Here is a 24304-nt window from a genome sequence, read left to right on the forward strand (position 1 = left end):
TATTTACAATTTTCTTTGCTGCTGTGGATCCGGCTGCATTTTTTCCCTATAGTTGCATACTCGCCTCTGTTGTATAAATATGGCGGAAGGTGCAAGTAAGGGGACTCTTGATGGTTATGTTTTTAAAGTTATGTCCGGTAATGATCGGGATGCCACTCTTGCGGAATTAAGGGCGAGGCGTCGCTGTTCCATCGAGCACATCAAAAACACGCCTCTTCCTGTGGCTCCTCTTTTCGCAGACATTTCTCCGGTTACGAGTCTGCTGTCCCAAAAAGAGGTTTTATGTACTTCTAGTAATGCCGATTCCCCAATGCTATCCCGAAATCTAATCTCCATAATCGAGTCACCTAAGGACATATCCGCAACTGGATCACTTGTATCTCTTAATTCATCTCCTGAAGTAGCCTTATCCAAAGGGCTACCCTATCAAGGTATTAAACCCCTACCTCGTAAGGTTAACTCATCCAGGCATGTCAAAAAGTCCGGTCTAATCCCTAGAAAAAGGAGGAAGGTAGATTCTGTCCAGTCAAAGAATAAAACAACAAAAAGTATTTGTAATACTGACATGGTTTCTAATGACAATAGTTTTACACTTTCTGATGTTAATCCACAGACCAAAGTTATGCTCGCATCTTGTGCTGCTAAAGACACAACTACTGAAGAGTTATTGGCTCAGATTGATCAGCTATTGAAATCCCTTATGTCACCTATCATCGAGAGTTTGAAAACCATTAATAGAAGGCTTGACAAAGTTGAGTCGGTAATAGAGAATAACAGGAATTTTGTCAAGCCAACCATAGCACCCCCCATTATTCCTTCTTCTATTATCTCTTCTCCTGTTATATTACATCCTCCTGTTGTACCATCAAAGCCCATTTCTCAAAATTACTCAAATGTTATTAATGTAACTCATAATAATGTAGGAAGAACTAATCTCCCGAATTCAATGCAACCTCCCTCTTTAGCTGTAGAAAGAGCTACATCAAAAGGCATATTGTGTGATAGCAAAGCTAATAATCCAATTTTTATCCCACAGATGCGTAGGTCTTTATGTATTGAACTGCCACCAGAAGCTGTGCCCTTGGTGGTCGTTCTCGCTGGTGTTCCAGTTCTAAAGGATGATGTAACTGAGAGTTATTCCCAGTTAAAAAACAAAGTGATCCATTGGCTTGGCCAAAATCGCCCTCTTCCATCATATATAAATGGGGAAATTTTACACGTTCGGCGTCTGCCTTGGTTGGGGCAAACCCCAAAGAACATAAATGGGGATATTATAATAGTTAATTTTAGAGATCCTCGAGCGGTGAACCATATCCTTAATTGGCACGAAAATCATGCAAAGTCTTTTATTACTACTTGGGAGCTGACTCATTTTTATCCTCGCTCTCTTTCAGCTCCCATATCTAATGCCGGGGCTCCGCTTCGCAGTTGGCTCAACCCTCCCATACCTCTCAAAAATCGATATGAGGCATTAGCCAACCTTGAAGCGGTAGATTGACTTAACTACCCCAAGGGTTCATTATTAACCCCCGTTGAATCATGCTCTCATGTCTCTTCTACACTTCCTAATGAGCCAGGAATTCAAGTTCCTGAAGCTAGTGTTGTTACTTGTACCAACCATCTTATCGCCCCGGACTCTCCATACTTTACCAGCCCTTCGGCTAATTCTGAGATTATATTGGGAAAGTTATTGTCCTGGAATATCGCAGGGCTGACTTCTAAATTGGAGTGTGATGATTGGCTACGTTTTATCAACAATTTTGATGTATGCTTATTTCAGGAAACTTGGTCATGTGAACCATCCTTTGTGCAGGGTTATTTAAATTACTTTGTTCCTGCATTAAAAGGCTCAAAGGGGAGACCCATGGGGGGTTTGACTATTTGGGTTCGCCAGAGTTTAAAGCTCCTCGTTAAAGTTATAGACACCAACCATAGAGATATCCAACTCGTTAGGATAAATTTAAATAAACTAGGGATTTTGGATATTTACAACATCTATGTAAGGTGTAATAAGGGAGAGAGGACCGAGGTTTTATCAGCCTTGGGCTGTCTCCTTGATATTCATTCCTTAAATCATAATATTGTTATAGCGGGAGACTTTAACAGAACATCCGAACCCTTAATTAGTGATGATGACCTCTTTGGTGATGATGAGGACCGGCAATGGGGAATCCCCAAATTGGAGCTCAACCCGGTCGTGCGGTGGACTGATGATGTGATCAGCTCAAATGCTCTATGTTATGAAAAGGGTCTAAGGGCCCTAAATGGAAGGACTTGTAGTGATAAGAATGGGACAAGCACATTTGATAATGGGCGATATAATAGCAGGATAGACTACGTTTTATGTAGTCTTAAACTATGGCCCTTGACTAGCGACATGGAAGTTGCTTGGCGAATAGAGAGTGACCACAACCCCCTGTGCGTAACTCACAAATGGTGGTCCCACAACATTCAGTCCTTTGGTCACACTGAGCTGATCCCCCCACCCCCCCCAAGATCATTCCCACCAATGATATGCGAAGATTAAGGTGGGAAAACATAGCGACTAATCAACAGATCATTGCTAACATCAGCGACCAGGTTGACCAAGCAATATTGGCCATAGAGCACTCTAAATTAATTAGCTCCGGCATGGACAAAAAAATTAGAAATTCATACTTCTCTTTTTTCTACAATTAAAGCTCACTTTCTTTTACCAGTGAAAAATAAAGGAGCTAGAGCCCCAAAACTTGCAAAATGGTATAATAATCAGTGTAGGGCTGCACGAGTTGCTCTAAGTAAAGCCATTAAAGGCGGGCAATCAATTGCAATAAAATCTGCCAGAAAAGATTATAAAACCAGTATTTTAATGGCAAAAAAAGCCTGGGACGAGCACCACTGGTCTGAGTTAAAGGCTGCCAGTGATAAGAAGGATTCTCGGATATTCTGGCATATTGTTAAATGGGGCAGCTCAGGTTTGCCCGATCCCCCATGCAATAATGTTCCACAGGAAGAATGGGTAAAATTTTTCAAAAATCAGTATGCAGAGCCCAACATTGTTGCACTAGGGCCAGACACTAGTGCAAATCAGTTTCAAGAATATTCCTTTGACACTGATGAAATTATGATGGCCATTAACTCAGTAGCCCCGGGCCGTGCTCCCGGTCTTGATGGCGTTCCAGCTGACGTATTTATAAATGATAAAGATCGCTGGTGCAAGTATATCCATCTTCTTGTAAATGCTATTGCATCGGGTGCTGCGGTACCAACCTCTTGGCAGGGTGCCGTAATCATTCCTATCTACAAGAAAGGTGATCGATCCCAGCCGGGCAATTACAGACCGATAAGCCTAATCGATACTATTCAAAAGGTTGTCGGACGTGTGATTGCCAACAGGCTTCTGGACTGGGCGGAGGAGTCCAATGCTCTATCACCCTTCCAGGCAGGTTCCCGAAGGCTCACAAGCACGGTGGACCAGGTTTTTCGCTTTACTATGCTGCAATGGCGGACTGTTGTTTTAGGCGAGGGTAGCTTGTATGCGGCTTTTGTAGACCTGCGGGCTGCCTTCGACCTTGTTCCCCGCTCTAAGCTTTGGCTGGTCCTTAAGAAGCAGGGTCTACCTGGTGACCTATTATCTTTGATAATGAGACTCCACGAATCTAATTTTGCAAGAATACAATGGGGAGGACTAGGATCGGTTACAGTGGACTTCCCAGTTGAGCGTGGAGTTCGACAAGGTTGCTCAATGGCCCCTGTACTTTTCACTCTGTATATTAATGAGGTTGTAGGTCGCATGCTTTCTGCTCAACTGGATGCTCCCTTTTTAGCTGGGATTAAGATCCCCAATGTTTGCAGACGATACGCTTATTTTATCCAAAACCCCTAGTGGCTTGCAGCGTGCTTTATTTATTTTTGACCACTTTTGTGGGGAGTATGGATTAGAAATCAATTCAGCCAAAACAAAACTTATGTCCTTTAACGCCCATCGTAATTTTAAATCTAAAATTACTCTAAATGACCGCCCGCTAGAAGTTGTGAATACTTTTACATACCTAGGTATGCATATTTCTAGCGACAAAAGTTGGCGGCGTCATATCGACATTGCCACACTCAGACACAGGCAATTGTCTGGTACTATCTGTGCCGAGCACAGAAAATCCTTAACTAAACCAGTCAAACCTGCTCTACAGATCTATGAAGCAAAGACCCTAGGCTCCGCCCTCTATGGTGCCGAGCTCTGGGGCTTCAAAAAAAGTGGCTGTGCTTCAATCTTCCGAAAATAATTTTTTTAGGACTTTAACGGGTGTTCCCAAAAGCACCCCTCTGCTCCCCCTCAAATACGATCTGGGTAGAAGAGCAGTTTCAGATCTGGTTAAGCTTCGCCCAATTTTATATTGGCGTAGGATATGGACGACTCCTGTGCTCTCTCACTATGCCGAGGGTTTTCTAGACATTATAAGAACTGATGTATTTCACAAAATTGGATGGTTAAAAATGCTTAAGATAACTTTGATTGAGCTTGGTCTGCGCTCACTTTGGGAAGACTCGGAGAGAGCAATATTCCCAACAAAACGTGCTCTAAAAGACATCTATTGGGAGATGGTTGCCTCTCGGCATTGGAGTAGCTCCAGCGCGGGGTCTATGACTGGAGATTTCTTGGAGGCTAAGATATACCCCTGTTTAGAACCATATTGGGATATCATAAATAAGCCGGGTGAAAAAAAACTCCTCTTCCAACTTAGAGTAGGCGCTCTTCCCCTTAGATATCTGACAGTTAAGTGGGATGGTGGATCCTGTGGTAGCTGCCCTATTTGTGGCTTCACTAAAGAAACAATCGGCCATTTTTTGTTTTCATGCAAAGCTTATGCTGCCCCAAGGCGCATTTGGTTGTCCCCGATGTGTAAAAATTTAGGGACCACCAGCAGCATTGTTGCCTTGCGCATTATTTGCACCAACACCTCGATTTGGATATCAGTTGCCACTGCAAAATACCTAGGTTGGGCATGGTCGATAAGACAGAGATTTTTAGCCACTTGACCATTTTTTTGCTTAGAAAGAGACTGCTAGTTATTCGACTATTCTCTTGCCTAGACAGAGACTGCTAGTTATTTGACTATTCTCTCGCGTAGATAGAGATTGTTAGTCATCTGACTATTCTCTGTTACTATCTGTCTGCATTTTAATCTATTTTTAATCTATTTTAACTCTCTTAATTTATACAGCATTTACATCTTTCGGGATTGATTCACTTTTACTATTTCTTGTATAGAATATTATTTTGTTTAAATAGGATTAGCAACCAAGTTTCTATTTATATTCAGTATGTTTCTATTCTGGTATTTTCGATTCGAATTTAATTCTCTTTTAATAATTGTATGAATTGTTTTTATAGTACCATTGTTCTTGCTTTTATGAATGTTCTTCGAATAAAGCATACTTGACTTGACACTGTTTCGGGTTTATCCTCCCGAACAGCGAGTCCGGGATATTCAGGCTATGGTTCCGCTCTTTCAGCCTCTATTCCGGGATTCAGTCAGGATGACCCTCCGGCTTCTGGGCCTGATGGCCTCCTGCATCCTGCTGGTACCGCATGCCAGATGGCATATGCGGGCTCTGCAGTGGGACCTGAAGTTCCAGTGGGCACAGCATCAGGGCAACCTGTCCGATCATGTCTAGATCTCGGAAGGCACTGCACGGCAATTGCAGTGGTGGCTCACGAATCCCGATTGGGTCAATGGCAGATCCCTCTCCCATCCCCAACCGGAGCACACACTAGTGACGGATGTGTCCCTCCTGGGTTGGGGAGGCCACATGGGAGAGGCGGAGATCAGAGGCCTCTGGTCTCCGGCGGAGTCCCGGCTCCATATCAACCTTCTGGAGCTGCGGGCGATCCGGCTTGCACTGAAGGCATTCCTTCCCTCTGTCCGGGGAAGTGTAGTGCAGGTGTTCACGGACAACACCACCGCCATGTGGTATTGTAACAAACAGGGCGGGGAGGGGTTGTGGACCCTATGTCAGGAGGCTCTGCGCCTCTGGACGTGGCTGGGACATCAAGGCATTACCTTGGTGGTTCAACACCTGGTTGGTTCTCTGAACGCCAGTGCGAACGAACTCAGCCACCGGTGCATGGTGGTTCACGAGTGGCATCTGAACTTGGACATGGCGCAAGGTCTCTTTCTGCGATGGGGAGAGTCTTGGTTAGATCTATTCGCCACCGAAGAGAACGCACAATGTTATCAGTTCTGCGCGTTTGAATTTCCAAGGCGGCACTCGCTCTGAGACGCTTTTCATCTCGAGTGGAGCTGTGGTCTGTTGTACGCCTTTCTGCTTATACCACTTCTGCCCAGAGTGCAGAAGAAGATCAGGCGCGACCGGGCCCAAGTTATTCTTGTGGCTCCGGACTGGGCTCAAAGAGTATGGTATCCCGAGCTACTCCGTATGAGCATCGCCCCCCCCCCCCCCCCCCGCCCGATCCGTCTGCCTCTTTGGGAGGATCTTCTGTCGCAGCAGCAGGGGATGGTCCTCCACCCGAAATTTGTCAGGCAACTACGTGGGCCTCGCTGCACACGTTTACCAAGCACTACTGCCTTGAGAGTCAGGTCCGGAGAGACGGCTTCTTTGGCCGTTCTGTGGCCGTTCTGTGGCCGTTCTGTGCTCCGTGACTTTCTGGTGTAATCTTGTTCACAGACCCACCACCGGGGTTGGTATTGCTGGGGTATCTATTCTAAGGTAAGGAATCTATCACTAACTTGTCTCTTTCAGATGCACAAGCTACTACTTGTGTAACGATATATCTGTAAGAGACATTAGTTAGTGATAGATTCCTTACCGCCCCACCCATCCTCCCCGTTCTGCGACCTGCTTACTAGGGTTAAGGTCATCCCCTTTTAGGGCCCTAGTTTTATTTACCAAAGGTCAGTTTCTCGCATGGCTCTGCGTTTCGGCGCGGAAAGTTGTGTACAAAACTGACGTCAGCGCGCATGGGTGGCGCCTAAGTAGCCTCTGTGATGTCGTCCCGGCGCGCACGGCGCCAGTGACGGGCGCGGAGCCGCACGGCGCCACCTACTGGCGCGCAGGGTACTGCTAAGCAGAAAACTTTCCGGATCCACACTGACGCCTGGGGAATATTCTAAGGTAAGGAATCTATCACTAACTAATGTCTCTTACAGATATATTGTTACACAAGTAGTAACTTGTGCGTCAAAGCAAGTGGCTCTGCTAGTTTCCCAATAGACCACTGCTCTGTTTATTTCTTCAAGTATACCCCTACAATTGCTGCACTCAGCAAAAAAACATCCTCAACAATTCTATAAATTTAGACACCTCACCTTCAGATCTCAATATCATTTATATTAAACCACTTTTCAAGAAGAAACTAAATCCAGCGCCCCCAACCAGCTACTGCATGATCATTATTGGCTTGATCTCAGGAAGACTTATTGAAATAGCAGCCATTTCTCAGATCTCTGAGTTCATGAAAAGAAACAACCCATTCTTTAACTATGAATTAATCTTCCTCCCCAACTCAGGCACTGAACCTTTCCAGATCTCATTCTGGGATAACCTGAAGACAACTGTGTACAGATGGATTTGCTGCACTGCTACTGATTGACCTGTCAGACTCAGTCCATCTCAACACCCTCCTACTCAGTCTAAAGGAACTTTGCATCAGAGCAACCATCCTACCTCTCCCCCTTTAAAATTCGCCAATGTCAACCTCAAATTAGGCCTTCGACACTGATCGATCATCTTACCTCTCCTCTCCAGTATGTACCTCAGCCTGCTTCTAGATCACATCAAGTACTTGTCCTAGCGTGTTACAGCTACATCGACTACCGGCAGGACATGCTAAAGCTGGAAACCTACAATAAGTAGATACAAATGCAAAGACCAAGGGTGCACCACATACAAACAAAAAATAAACACATGAGTATCTTAAAACTAATGACAATGAATCTTGAACAATCCAGTAGTGTTCTTCTTTTATTGGTGCTTCTTATAAATGCTCATAAAAACCAACCAACGCGTTTCGTCTTTTAGACAATGGACTTCTTCATGGCTGTACGTTAAATAGATACATATACCATATAAGCAAACAATACAAATATATTCATATATATATACGAATATTGAACACTGTGACACACAGTTTGAAAAACAATATTACACCACCATAACAATGAACAAAAGATGATAATTAACGTGATGTAACCTTGATTCATATTGGAGAAGAAAAGAAAAAGTAATATGAATCGTAATCATAAGAAAAGACATGAAAGGAAGAAAAGACCTGCATAGTGCAAGGAGAGGGAGTGGCAAAAATTTTTTTGAGAAAGATGAATGAAAAGGTGACTAAACGCAAAGGAAAATGAACAGGTAGTAATGTCCACACCAATCCGAGCACAATTAGAAAACAGAGAGCCAATGGCATTGGTAGAACCAGGCCATCCAAAAAGGATTGGGATGTCTACTTGGTATATATGACCATAGTGTTAATCATGTGCTGGTAACTGTGGTCCAGCAAAGATGTAAAAGAAATTTTTGAAAAAAGTTATCAACAAATTAAATCAACTTTTACTTGAGTTAAACAAAATTTCTTAAGGTGGTACTGCCCCTGACATAGCCTGACTGGCCCCCGCCAAGTAATACAATGTCCCAAAATCAAACAAAACCTGTTTGAACGCAAGGGCGCACTTTTCACAAGCCCAATATGGTGCTTAATACTTATGCAATGTTTTTTTAAGGCAATGATTACTAAATAATAACTGTCCATATTTCCTAAGAAAAATAACTTTCACATTGTTTAATATAAGCGATTTCCTAAGGTAAACCCAAAATTCCTTGAAAGAAGTACAAAAAACAGTTTTGATCATAAGAGCAAATCCAAAAAGCAAAATGGTAACAGTACAACACACTGTCTTCTTCTTTATTTTCTTATGCAACTTTTCCCAAGTCTTGATTGATTACACCAGCGTCAGATACTTCCCAATGCATTTCGGTGCAAACACCTTCATCAGGGGAAAAACTGCAAGAATATATGTACAATCCATATGTTTCTAATATACATACAAATGAGCAATGTAAATTATGTAGACTTTTAAGTACAAAATAGTGTCAGGCCAAATCACCAGGTTTCTTAAACGAAAGAACAATGAATCCATTTGCAAGCAATGTGATTCAGGTGTAACGCCACAAATCCTTAAAAACACGCAGAATAAAAAATTTAATGTAGAGTGAAAAAGTGAACCGAAGGTGAACAATAAAGACACCCTGTGTGCAAGACTAATAAGAACAAAAGTCATGAGCTTCTGTGAGGGTTTAAACGCCACCAGGACGTTAAGGGTCATTTCAAAAACGCATGCTCAATTACCTCTCCTGCATGATGCAGGAGAACTCACCTACGTGGGTGCCAATGACGCAACTGTATGACTGCTGCAGTGTTTAGATAGAAAGAGTCCATGCTACAAATGGTAAATGAGAAAAGCGAGTGAACACGACTATGACATCTTCGCATATACTACTGTAAAAAATGGCCATCAACACCCAGCGAACACCCGTGGTAACACGCACCTACTTTTAACCGATATACTGCTCGTATCCCTTTTCCTCCTATATTGATGGTGATACGTCAATATTCAAAACGAACTGCAAAGAACAGGTAAAAGTAACGATGTCAGCAATACCGCGATCAGCGTGTAGCCGAACAACACAATGACCTAGGCAAACAAACCAAACTTTCATGCATTTACCACCAGGAAAGGTACTCGTGTGGAAATATTTCCTCTATCCTCCAGAGCCGTTAAACCCGAGACACCTCAGTTTCTGCGATTTAACATGTACGTGTACGTAACGACAGCCGCTGCTGAACATAGAAAACAGAGTTGCAAGTCTGAAAAAGGACCTGAAAAAAAGACAAGCGAATCTCAAAGACGAGTGCACGTAACGATAAAATAGACTCTATGAACTTTTAATGACTAATGTCTATAAGATATGGAGTGTTGCTAAATCTTATATAAAAGGTATTGTTACGTGGTATAAAGATTTCGTGACATGAGAATGTTAATTCTACCTGCTTACTCAGGATGAAAGAGCATTGGGAGTGGATCATAAATAGATCGTATGTGACCATGTAACTGAAGTGCACGAGTAAAAAAACGAACTGACAAGTGTACTGAAACTAAGTCTCCATTGAGACCGTATCTGTATAAAAAACACATAAACCCCCCTTGTGTTGCTTCTGTGTATGCTTCCTCACCGGTCTCAAAAAGGTGCAATAACGTTCTGCATGTTTTTAAAAAAAATGGTGCACACAATATTACCTATCACATGCCCAAATAGACAAAAGTATCAAAGTAAGAAAAATTATATATGAAAACGAACAGTTGCATGTTCTGAGCCAAACAGACAATAAAGTTTTGTTCACAAGAAACAAGTAAATTCAATTTTATCACTCAACCCACAAGGACTCATGATTTTTAAAAAAACATATCCAAAATGTTTCCATTGGTGCCAGATGCCTGGCAGGATCAACATGCGGCAACGTTGACACCTGCTCTAGTATGGTGAAACGCAATTGTGGTATGGTATGCTTTTTTTCACTCCAGTGTACTGCTAAACATTACTTCGTATTAGCAGTACGAATCATACTTTTGTGTTCAGTCAGTCTCATTTTAACTTTTCTTGTGGTTCTTCCAACATATACTAGCCCACAGGGACACTTAATGGCATATATAACCATACTAGTGTTGCAATCTGATGTGTGCTTCAACTTTATTAATTTTCCTGTGTGTGGGTGCGCGAATTTGTCACCAACGATTACATTCCCACAGTGACCGCAGTTGTGGCATTTCCGCATACCCTGCTGTACAGTGTCAGTAAGTGATGAATTTTTCTTTCCTAGAACCTCCTTAATGTTCTTGGATCTGGAAAATGCGTTTGTGTTGTTCGGCTACACGCTGATCGCGGTATTGCTGACATCGTTACTTTTACCTGTTCTTTGCAGTTCATTTTGAATATTGACGTATCGCCATCAATATAGGAGGAAAAGGGATACAAGCAGTATACCGGTTGAAAGTAGGTGCGTGTTACCACAGGTGTTCGCTGGGTGTTGATGCACATTTTTTACAGTAGTATATGCGAAGATGTCATAGTCGTGTTCACTGGCTTTTCTCATTTACCATTTGTAGCGTGGACTCTTTCTATCTATACACTGCAGCAGTCAAACAGTTGCGTCATTGGCACCCACGTAGGTGAGTTCTCCTGCGTCATGCAGGGGAGGTCATTGTGCATGCGTTTTTTAACTGACCCTTAACGTCCTAGTGGTGTTTAACCCTCACACAAGCTCATGACTTTTGTTCTTATTAGTCTTGCACACAGGGTGTCTTTATTGTTCACCTTCGGTTCACTTTTTCACTCTACATTTCATTTTTTATTCTGCGTGCTTTTAAGGATTTGTGGCGTTACACCTGAATCACATGGCTTGCAAATGGATTCATTGTTCTTTCGTTTAAAAAACCTGGTGATTTGACCTGACACTATTTTGTACTATTTTGTACTTAAAAGTCTACATAATTTACATTGTTCATTTGTATGTATATTAGAAACATATGGATTATACATATATGGTTGCAGTGTTCCCCTGTGGAAGGTGTTCGCACCGAAATGCATTGGGAAGTATCTGACGCTGGTGTAATCAATCAAGACTTGAAAAGTTGCATAAGAAAATAAAGAAGACAGTGTGTTGAACTGTTACCATTTTGCTTTTTGGATTTGCTCCTATGATCAAAACAGTTTTTTGTACTTCTTTCAAGGAATTTTGGGTTTACCTTAGGAAATCGCTTATATTAAACAATGTGAAAGTTATTTTTCTTAGGAAATATGGACATTTATTATTTAGTAATAATTGCCTTAAAAAAACTAAGCCTGGGCAAAGCACTACGCTACGCTCGCGTAGTTTGCGAAGTTCGCGCTACTTCGCTCTAAGCGAATTGCACGTAGCACAGTGCGAACACGCGTAGCGTAGTGTTGCGTAGTGCTGCGGTCATTTTTTGCTTGCTCGCGGTCCTCAACGTCAAGTTGGCGACCGCGAGCAAACAAAATGACATCCTGGCGAGACTTTTTCCTTGTTCGCGATCAGCAACATCAAGTTGGCGATCGCGAGCATGGAAAATAAACCTCCCGGCGAGATTCCCAACGCAAGGAGGTCAGGTTTCTCATTGCGAGTGGTCGCGTATGCTCGCGACCGCTCGCGATGGGAAACTACCAGTTCGCGTTGAGAAAGCTGCCGCTCGAGTAAAAATCTACTCGAGCAGCAGAAAACTACAGCTCGCACTGTGCAAGATGCCATTTTCAATGATTGCACAGTGCCGGTTGCTTGTCCGTACTGTGCAATCATTGAAAACGACATCTGGCACAGTGCGAACAAGGTACTACGCAGTTCGCGAAGTGCTACGCGTAGCTCGCGTAGTGCGAACTGCGCTTTGCGAAGTGCTACTTCGTGAACTACGCCCAGGGTTAAAAAAAAACATTGCATAAGTATTAAGCACCATATTGGGCTTGTGAAAAGTGCGCAATTGCATTCAAACAGGTTTTGTTTGATTTTGGGACAAAGATGTAAAAGAACCACATGTGAAGAGACAGGTGGAACAGAAGAGCCAAGGGCATTACTGGACCCTGGATATAAACACACATCAGAAAAATACTGGTGTTAGAAGATTCCAATCCTGTAGTCAAATTAATGAGCAGTGTTTCCCAGACGCAATGTGATTCTAAATGCACCATCTAAAAAAACAAAACCATATATATGAAAAAAACATTCTTGTATATGAACTACAAGGAATCACCCCAAAAGAAGGGCAGCACGTGGCAAGAAATGCCGTATCCAGGGAAATTAACTAGGTTAAAAAAGGAGAGTAAAGTAGATGTACATACCTATATGCACTAAGTATTGTTAGATATGTATTCTAGAAACAAGGTTTACAGGAATCCATCTGTGTATGAGTCATAGATATCAGTGTTCCGTATCCATTTTGGTAGGGGGCTATCCACCCTATACATAGCACCTGTGGGCAAATGGAACGTCAAAATCGCAATGTAAGTTCAATACAAAAAACAAGTGTAAAGCATATTCATCATATTGATGTAAATTAGTTGCATAAAAATATGTTATGTGCCAGGATGTTGCCATGTGGATACACCCAAGGCATCCCCCTCGACCAAGCTGAAAATACGTTTTATGCACAGTTGTCACATAATATATATTAGCACCAAGCGTAGGCGCTTCCAACCTACATCCTTCGAAGGAACTCAGGATGAATGACACATTGATACACAATGCGCACAAATCCCTATTCATATAAAGTAAAAAAAAATCCCTGGAGTCTGGGCATGTGTAAATAACACCGACATCACCCAAAGAATGTATGCGGTCCCACACAGTTGCATTTAGCCACTCACTTGAAAAAGTACCACAGACAATAAGCCTAAAGGATTCCCTCCAATAACCGCCCGGGAACGATGTACGGTTCCCCATGAGATACAATGCCTATTTATTTCGATGGGTGCCGCAGAGATGCAAACCCGGAGAAATCCCTCCGAGTACTGGTGTCCGGTTCAAGAAAGCAAGCCAAGTCTTGCTGTTCAAAGTCTTTTGAAGGCCCGGGAAAACTAACATGACGTAGTCACATGTTTGTTTGAAATGGATGATGTATGCACAACAAGTAAGTCTGCCATATTGAAGTGGGGTAAAACTATTAGAGAGCTAAGGTCCTGGATGTAGAACTTGTTCAGAGTCGTAAATCATTAAACTAGCCATATAGACAATTAAGTAAACGTTAGAATAGAAAATGCCGTAATAAGTGTACAAAGGCAAAAAGGTCCCATAGTCGGTGTGAAGTAGATGGTGTTTAAAATGCGAGTGAGGCGGCCACGTGTTCATTTAAAATTAGGTGATGCATATGATGCGAGACAATGGCCTTATTAAAACTAAGTCACTATGGCAAAATAATAAGATCATGAGAGTACAGTCTGTTTGGGATCCTCCACAATGTAACAAATCATGATTGAAATTGTATACAGATTACATCCAAGTGAAGCCTTTATACATGTACAGCAGCAGCGTAATGCCTATAATACACAAAGTCATATCATCACATGTATTCATAGGGAACCAAATGTACGGTAAAAGAAACCAAACTGTATATAACCATTTGACAATTGTGGCACAGTGCAAAAATTCCAATTGGTTATCAGTAGAATATGATGCATTGCAAGCATGGCTACCATCTTGGAACGGTGGAAATCAACCATGCCAACCCCCTTTTTTGTAAATAAGAATGATTACCTTACCGAACTGGAGTAGAACAAGCACTGTCCCAGGACCATGCAATATACAAGTCCAAAAGTCAATAGTGAAAATACCATATTTAACATATCTGTAAGTTGCCCATGAGGGCTTAGAGAGTTCTTAGTACTAAACCAATGATGCAATATTTCCAAAACGTAGAAATCAATTGGTTGTTCAGACTAACAATCTAGTCGGTGTAAGTCACAGAGAAGGGGGATTTCAAAGAAAGGTAGAGACAAGTAATCTTCCAACCCAAGAAATCTATATTTCAAAAGTCAATGTGATATAATTGAGGAGATCAGAAATTCGCCTAATCGAACTATCAGTATCCATAATACAAAACAAAAGAGACGTTATGTATAATCTGACCATGAGATTTCCGGAGGACAGAGAATGCCCTGTGGTGTGACATGAACATGTTGATGGATCCCAAACGGTTCAGACAGTTGAGTCTAGATTCACAACCTCCATCACAAGAATTAATACCACGGAGCCCCACAAAAGTCAGGAAAACTTGAGATAGTACAGTGAAAGGGAAAGAGAGCCCAAAGAAAATTTGGAGACACATCGATACGAAAATAAAATGTGTAGTTCCGTATCCTATACAGTTTTTCCGAACATATTTTGCATATTCACATAGACAGATATTCACAAACGTAGGAGCCCATCCCGGCTATGGTGGTTTAATTACAAATAATCCAATTACATGATTATCTAATCTCATTTGTCCATTTGATAATTGGATAGATGTAACAACATCCACATCCCTACAGGATATGACAAGTGAAGTAAACTATTATGTGGGAGTACAGGGAATCTGCAATTTACCTAATTATTCTATAAGAAATAATGTAATTCTTCATCCGTGTTATGTTCCCTTTCAATACATCGTAGGTGGTATATCCAAACTGCAATAAGTAGACACTTTAGGTTTAAACTCTTGCCTCCAAGCTGTTGAGCAGTAAGCTGAACTTGACACATCGCAAATTGAGATCCTAACCCATGGAGAATGGAATATCTACTAGCTTACAACAATCTGGTGACAGATAATCTGCCCACTACCATTTAATTGTACAAAATGTAAAATTTAGCATAGGCTCCTACCTATTAATTATCCCCCAAGTAAACCAAGAGACAAGGAGCCCTTTCCACACTGCAAAATTCTTTGATATACGGTCCATATTTTAGTTTTCCGCCAGAAACTAGAGGCATCCATCACTCTTATCATGTCCCACCTATAACACATAAAAATAATTTACATTGATTTTCTCAAAGAGTTTTAAGTGCTGGGGCAATAAAGCATATTTATGTGACCTATGTGACATATAAAGCCAACCCTACAAGTGCTTCACCAGCTACCTGTGGTTAGAAGCTCCTCCTTCATCACACGGTATTATCCGCATGGCCATCTACAGCACAGTTTCAAATTTCATTCAAGTAACACTTCAGAAATATGCACCTAAGGAAAACAAAAACTTTTGTTCCTGACTGGCAGTGCTGCTAACCAAGCCTTCCAGAAGAAGGCTTGCATCTTTGAAACCTTAGCAACATATGGGATTTTCTTCCCTTCAAAGACGAGAAACATCCTGCAATTAAGGAAGACCTAGATTTTCTACCTCAGATAAGCATTCACTAGTCAAGAGCCAGCAACAAAATCTCAATCATAAAACTAGTGGACACCGCTGTCATTGACTTTTCTTTGATCCACTTGAAGCAGGTGTAGCTACCCAATCACAGTAACATGTGAAGACCAAGATACTCCTCATAAAGCATGATACCTAAACTCTTTTTACCTATACCTTACTTGAACACCATACCCTTCTAAAAAAGAAAGAAAAACTGCAAAGCTAAAAACATTTGGTTGCTCATTCCTTTTCATTCCATTACACACTGCAACACAGCAACATAGAACCACTGCTCTGGTCACCATGCACACCACCAAAACATCTCCCACTTTGGCCGCACTACAATCCCACACTTTTCCAACCAAGCACAACCTACGAAGTAGCTTGCTACCCATGCACAATAGTGCTTTTGCGCCTAATGAGTATTATGACGTATTGTATAAAGGCAACTGAAAACGATACAGAACAGTTATTCTTCAATCTTGCTTATGCCATATGAATGCTTTGCTAGGATTTGGTGAATAATAATTGTAACCGTTCTTATTAAATGTTACATTTCAATAATATACTATTTTACATTAAAGAAAATGGGAAAATCTGTGGTACTGTGTCATTGACATTAGAAGGGTAAGACAAAAATAGTTACCATACAATGAATGCTTGTCTAGAAAACCATTATTTGACATTTGCACTGTAACACTAAACCTTCAAAGTTCCTCTGGAAAAATTAATATTTAAGTAAATGATAAAATGTACAGTGGATTAAAAAATGTTTTACAATATTTTCACACTACATTCTTACTGTTTTATGTACAATTTAGAATCCTGTTGATGTAGTTGAAGTCAAAGAACCACTGCAAAACATGGAAGAAGATGTTCCTGAGGTTTGTATTGATGTGGTGTGTTTTAAGAATTTTATAGGATAATTTTTTTAATTTGGATCATTGGAGGAGAGTCAAAATTCTGATAGATTCATCTGCCTGTGGATTCCTCACCTTTTGAATATACCCTGTGTGCAGCATTCCACAGAAACCTTACTCCATAGCTCTCCCACGTTGGCAAGGACGTCATAATGCCACGGCTCAGCATACGACTCCGATGACGTCATCCGAGCCATAAGAAGGCCTCGCCGGCGTGCTGACGTCCGTTCCCTTTTTTCCACACCGTCGACGCGTAACTTTTTTTCCAGGCTCTCAATTTCTGGGAGATGTCTTCTATTATCTGTAGCTGCAATTTTGTTCTTGGTGAGAATGTCTCCGCCTAGGAAGTCTGGCTTCAAATCATGTCGTTCTTCTATAAGTGGTTCCCCGGGGTCCGCGTCTTCAGTTCCAAAGCCTTGGGAAGATAGAGAGAAGTTGTCACCGACTCCATCTCTGAGTATGTCTCCACCTTTGTTCCTGGCTCTGAGGCTCATGACTCCAACAGAACAGCTTCTACCGGAGCCTGATTTGGAGGTACCTCCACAACATCCAGCGCCAGTGCCCTTGAACCAAACAGAGTATCCTGCATTCTCTGTTTCTGGATCTGATCCTTCCTCATTTCTGAATGCTATGTTAAGCATTTTTACGAGTGCTGCGTCTCCATCTAGTGCACCTGTGGGCCCCATTGGTCCACTAGCTTGTTTTCTTGATGGATTTCCGGCTCATTTTCAACAGAATGGGCATGCCTTTTATGCCCATTACTCCGGTGGCCTGGCCGGCACCGAGACAGCCAACACCATTGCCACTAAAGGGAGGGTGTGACTCTTTGATGCCGCAAGTACCTTCTCCGGCGCCATCTGGATCTGAGCCAACACCGTGTTGTCCGGAGTAGTCTTTTCAGACTCTACCGCCTTCTGATCAACCTTCAGCGCCAGTACTGAAGTCGCCGGCGCCACCTTTGGTGCTGCCAATGCAGAGGATCAGCTCCTGTAAGGAAGCTCAGAGGTTGCTGGAGGAAGAAAGATCTAGAGAGGGCCATGAGAGTATTGAAAAAGGAGACATTATAGGATTGCATCCAGACTTTGAGGGTTTAGAGGTGGCCAGTGGTCTGGATACCTCACCTGAGTAGGAGTTATTTTCTCCTAAATGTTTGGCACCTCCTGAGGTCACTTCCTATCACGTGGTGATAAGAAAAGCTGCTGATATTTTGGACTTGCCTCTCCCTTCTGCAGAATTGAAATCCAACATACTGAACCTATAATGTCTCTGTAACCTTTGTTTTTTTCAGTGAAATTCAATGTTTTTTTTAAATTCCATTTCCTCACTATAACGTCCCTGTAACCTTTGGATTTTCCAGTGAATATATATATATCCACGACATCATTGCACCGCTGCAGTTGCAGTCCGTGACTACACGGAGAGATCAGATCACGGTATCAATGCTTTAGTGCATTTGGGACATTGGGTTCATGCAGCTGGGCGTTGGGGACCAAGGAGGAGTTATTATTTTAGCAGCAGCATCGTTTTCACACCAGACAGTTGCTTTCAACGCTCTTCATTTATCCAGCTTCCACCACTCACTATGGGATTTAGCTGTGATGAGTACTCACCTAGCATGCCAGGGAAGTGCATGCTGGTACCTGTAGTTTGCCAACGCAGACTACAGTGAGATCTCACCAATCAATGCGGCTCAGTAGGTCTATCGCTACTAACGCTAGAGCAATGTGAACATTTAAAGCGGCTGGTGAGAGACTGTTTGTTACATGGCATTTGAGAAAGGCATTCACGCCGAAACCCATCATGCCATCGCTTTTAATAAAGCTCTTCTTCTGGTATCCTCGCTGTGTCCCCTCCGGTTACTTCGGCAGAAGAAAATCGTGTGTGTCATGTGTATATATATATATGTTCGAGGCATGTGGGCTGCTGAATTCATATCTGTGCATAGATCGCCGCCTAGTGTTGGGTCCGGATGTTTGCACGTTGTTGTCCTGGAAGAGTCTTCGAGGTATCCTGGGATAGGTGACTCCTCCCCTGGACTACAGTGCGCATGGGCATCCTCTCCATCCTCAGATTGTTTTTTTCCGCCATTGGGTTCGGATGTGCTATCTTAGCTCAAGTTAGGAAAAACTTTATCGAGGCCAAAAGGCCTTTAGTTCGCGTCGGTACTGTTTTCTCGATCGGTTTCGATACTCCTTTGTTAGTTTAACAACTTTCAGCACCGACTTTTCGCTTCTTACCTGCCCATCGACGACATCGACGATGGAATCGAGGACACCGTTCAAAAGATGTCCGGTATGCAATGCGAAATATCCCCACATCGACGTCCATCCGGTGTGCAACAAATGCCTTTCGCCGGATCACGACGAATCGACATGCATGGCCTGTGCCCGGTTCCGTTCCAAGAAGACTCTACGGACTCGACGAGTGGCACGACTCGAAGCGCAGCACGCGGCACCGGCCCCGGCAGACATCTTCAACGCCGAGACCGAAGATGTCGAAGAATTGGAGATCCTACCCTCCAGTCCCGTTTCCGAACATGACTCCGGATCGAACGACGTCGACGAATCACTCTTTCGCAGAGATGAAGACGACACCGAGGTAGGAGACTACGATGAGGCCTTAGGGGCCGAAGAGAGTAGCTCCAATGACGAGCAAGGCCTACCCGTTCAGACTGAAGAGAGCCCAGTGCCACAGTCTATGGCTCCGGTCGAGGGATCGCCTTCGGGCCTTACCCGAGACCTATCCCGCAGTTCTTCGGCCCCGCCCTCGGGCCCGGCCTCGGACGTTCAGCGGCAGCCATTATTACCTAAACCGGCTGGTTTCCCTTCTTCCAAACCGAAACCGAAAGCTGCACTGGTTCAATCGAAACCGAAACCAAAAGTGGCGCTGGTCGGATCGAGGCCTTCCACACCTTCGACGCCAGCGAAGCGCGTCGGCACCGAGCGCACCAAGCCAGACTTCGGTGCCGAACTTGAAGCGGCCGACGTCGGAGTCTGCATGCGGAAAAAGGCCTTCGGTGCCAACAAACCTGATCGGTTCCCGGCGTCGACGCCATCGACTCCGACACCAAAGGTCACACTGCCGGCTGCGTCTCACATCGCTTCCACGGCAACACCGAAGCCTCATGCATCGAAGACGTCGACGGCCATTCCCGCCCCTCGACTCGATGACCCGCCGGCGCCGAAAAAGTCGACGACCGCCTCGACAGACCTGGTCGGCGCGAAAGCCTCAAAGACGCTCCAAGTGCGACCTGGTGCAGCACAAAGCAGCAAAACCAAAACGGTCCTCCAGGACACGTCGGGCTCCGGCCCAATAAAAGCTCCAGCAGCCTCTTCGGCGCCAGCCAACATTACTTTTGGCCTGCCTCCGTCCACGATCCCAAAAATATTCCAACTCAGGACACGGGTCGCCCACACCACAACTACACCTGCTGAGGCGTCTCCGTCCCATGTCATCGACGCCATCACTGGCAGGATGGTTATCCACGAACGGAGTATAACTTCGGAGCCACCTTTGGACCCTTTCCGGATCCCGCTAAAAAGGAAGCTGCCTGTGGACTCAGAACCTCTCCTAAGCGAATCTTACCAATCGCCCTACCAAGATCCACAATCATACTCTCCCACACACTCCGACACGGATGTGTTGGGGGATTACATGGATGACCAAGTCCCCTACCACGGAGACATAGACCCTGATTACCAACAGGACCCTGATCAAACTTGGGGCGACCCTGTAGATCCAGGTGCTCCTCTAGATGCACAGGACCCACAACTCTATGGGGCGAAAACATCTCCCACAGAGGACACTGCAGCGTTCAACGCTCTTATCGAACGTGCCGCAAATAATCATAGAGTGCAGCTTCACTCTGACACCATCGAGGACGACTTTCTTATGGACACCTTCGCATCCTCAGAAAGACATGTAAAAACTCTGCCCATGTTGAAAGGGGTCCTCAAACCAGCCAAGGACATCTTCAAAGAACCCACCAGGGCACGAGTGATAAACCCCAGGATCGATAAGAAATACAGATCGGCGCCTGGGGACCCTACTTACATCAGAGGCCAATTACCACTTGACTCCATTGTCGTAGCGAATGCTCGCAAGAGGGCACACTCGCAGACGACAGGTGACGCTCCTCCCCCGGACAAAGAGTCCAAGGTGCTAGAGACCTCCGGCAAGCGAGTTGCCGCCCAGGCTGCCAACATATGGCGCATAGCCAACACTCAAGCGCTCCTCGCTCGCTACGATAGAGCGCACTATGACACATTGGAGCAACTACTCCAACATCTCCCTGACCAGTACAAAGAAGGTGCAGAAATTCTTATCAGAGAGGGACAGTTACTCACAAATGCTTCCATCAAGTGTGCACTAGATGTCGCAGACACGGCTGCCAGGGCCATTAACACAAGCGTCATGCTGCGACGACATGCCTGGTTGCGAATCTCCGGATTCAAACCTGAGGTGCAAAATAATATACTCAACCAGCCTGTCAACCCCGACTATTTATTCGGACCGGAGGTTGACACCAACCTTGAGAAAATAAAAAAGGACACGGACACCGCAAAGTCCATGGGGGCTCTCCAGACTCAGTCCTTTCGGAGCAGCTCCTTTCGTCGCCCCGGAAATAGAGGAGCAGGTAGAGGACAGGGGTCACAGCAGACATACAACAAGGGCAATACACAAACCACCTACGATAAAAACACCCGGGGTGGATATCGTGGCTCCAGTACAAAGGGAAGAGGACGCGGCTACGGCAACACCAGGTCCTCCCCCAAGAACAAGCAGTGACGCCCTCTCCCTTCCTCCTGACCACATAACACCTGTCGGGGGAAGGCTACAAAGGTTCCTGTCCACGTGGAACTCCATCACCACGGACAGGTGGGTCAAAGATCTTGTCAAATACGGTTACTGTCTAGAGCTAACCTCCACTCCACCCACAATTCCTCCAAGAAACCGTCCTATGTCCTCAGAGCACTTAACGCTCTTACAGCAGGAGGTGCAAGGCATGCTTCTAAAAGGCGCAATAGAGGTCGTACCCGTCCACGAGCAAGGTACGGGGGTGTACTCCCTGTACTTTTTAATACCGAAGAAAGACGGGTCACTCAGACCTATATTGGACCTGAGACCCCTAAACAGATACATTCTTTCCGAGCATTTTCACATGCTCACTCTCCAGCAAGTCCTCCCGCTGCTCAAGCAGGGAGACTTTCTAGCCACACTGGACCTCAAGGATGCGTATTTCCACATACCCATTCACCCATCACACAAAAAATACCTCAGGTTCACTGTTCAAGGACAGCACTACCAATTCAGAGTCCTTCCCTTCGGCGTGACAACGGCACCAAGGGTGTTTACAAAGTGCCTAGCTACGGTGGCGGCACATCTACGGAGGCAGCACATACACGTCTACCCTTACCTGGACGACTGGCTCGTTCAAGCGAAGTCAGCCCAGCAATGTGCCAGCCACATGTCCCGCACCATTCACCTCCTTCACAGTCTGGGGTTCTCACTAAATTACCCAAAATCCCATCTCCAGCCCGCACACGTACAACAGTACCTAGGTGCGACTATAGACACTCTGGCGGCCACAGCTCAGCCAAATTTAGTGAGGATCAACAGCATGCAAATGCTGATCTCCAGGTTCAAACCCCAACACTCACTTCCAGCACGAGTGTTCATGCAGTTGATAGGCATGATGGCCTCCTGCATTTTCATAGTCCCACACGCGAGACTACATATGCGCCCGCTTCAGGAGTGCTTAGCACGTCAGTGGAATCAGGCTCAAGGACAGTTGAAAGACCTAGTGTTGGTGAGCGGTCGGGCATACAACTCTCTGCATTGGTGGAATCCTCAAAACCTTTGCAAGGGCCGACCGTTCCAAGAGCCTGTTCCACAAATAGTACTGACAGCGGACGCGTCTCTCCAGGGATGGGGAGCTCATGTACTCCACTACACAGTGCAGGGACTATGGACGACACAACAGAAGAAGATGCACATCAACCTTCTGGAACTGATGGCAATCTTCCTGGCCATGAAGGCATTCAAAGTACATCTGTGCAACAAAGTCGTGTTGATCCGGACGGACAACATGACTGCCATGTACTACATACAGAAGCAGGGAGGAACACACTCTCCACAGTTGTCTCATCTGGCTCAGAGCATGTGGAAGTGGGCCATTCAGAGGAACATGTTCCTCATGGCAGAGCACCTCCCGGGCAAGGACAACCAGATGGCGGATCTGCTCAGCAGACACAGCCACCAGATGCACGAGTGGGAGTTACACCCATCAGTACTCCAACCGTACTTCCAGCAGTGGGGTCATCCGGAGATAGACCTCTTCGCCACAAGCGAAAACGCAAAATGCCAAAGCTTTGCCGCCAGGTTCCCACATCCGCAGTCGCAGGGCAATGCGATATGGATCAACTGGTCCGGCAGATTTGCGTACGCTTTTCCCCCAGCGCCGTTGATACCGCTGGTGGCTCGCAAACTCAGACAACACTCCCTGACACTCGTCCTAGTTGCTCCTACGTGGGCACGCCAGCCATGGTACACCACCTTCCTCGAACTTTCCGTGGTGCCGCATCAAAGGCTGCGGATCAAACCCGCGCATTTGACGCAGAACCATGGAGAGATTCAGCACCCAGATCCGCAACAGCTGAACCTGGCAATCTGGCTCCTGAAGTCCTAGAGTTTGGCTACCTCAACCTGCCACCTGACTGTATGGACATCATCAAGGAAGCCAGGAGACCCACTACAAGAGCTTGCTATGCAGCCAAATGGAAAAGGTTCGTCATTTATTGCAGTAATAATGACATTAACCCGCTGGACGCATCCATCCAAAACATCATTTGTTACCTCTTACACCTATACCGATGCAATCTAGCGTACACCTCTATACGTGTCCATTTGACAGCAATATCAGCCTATCTGCAAACCAGGCAGCACCTCTCCCTATTCAGAGTGCCTGCCATCAAAGCATTCTTGGAAGGACTCAAACGAGTCATTCCACCAAGCCACCCACCGGCTCCGATGTGGAACCTCAACTTGGTCCTCACACGCCTGATGGGTCCACCCTTTGAACCTCTACACTCATGCGAGATTCAATTCCTTACCTGGAAAGTAGCTTTCCTAGTAGCGATCACTTCTTTGAGAAGAGTTAGTGAACTCCAGGCACTAACCGTTCAAGAGCCATTTATACAGGTTCACGCCAACAGGGTCGTACTACGTACCAACCCCAAATTCATGCCAAAGGTGGTATCGCAGTTCCACATGAATCAAACCATTGAACTGCCCGTTTTCTTCCAAAACCCACAAACTGTCGCAGAAAGGGCACTCCATACACTAGATGTCAAAAGGGCCCTCATGTATTATATCGACAGGACCAAACCCTTTAGGAAAACACAACAACTTTTCGTTGCCTTTGCCCCACACCACAA

At 44.6% G+C, this 24304-nt stretch overlaps 1 protein-coding gene across 4 annotated transcripts in view; it reads left to right on the forward strand.

The window, feature by feature from the left end:
* RPGRIP1L (RPGRIP1 like) overlaps positions 1–24304 on the forward strand; it is a 673080-nt gene that overhangs the window by 414535 nt on the left and 234241 nt on the right. For all 4 annotated transcript variants that reach the window (XM_085639033.1, XM_085639032.1, XM_085639035.1 and 1 more), the window contains exon 20: positions 16770–16832. In XM_085639033.1, the coding sequence (XP_085495159.1) occupies positions 16770–16832 (63 nt within the window). The remainder of the gene's footprint in view (positions 1–16769; positions 16833–24304) is intronic.

The sequence above is a fragment of the Triturus cristatus genome, chromosome 12 (genome assembly GCF_964204655.1).
Source record: "Triturus cristatus chromosome 12, aTriCri1.1, whole genome shotgun sequence".
In the NCBI taxonomy this organism is placed as follows: Eukaryota; Metazoa; Chordata; class Amphibia; order Caudata; family Salamandridae; genus Triturus; species Triturus cristatus.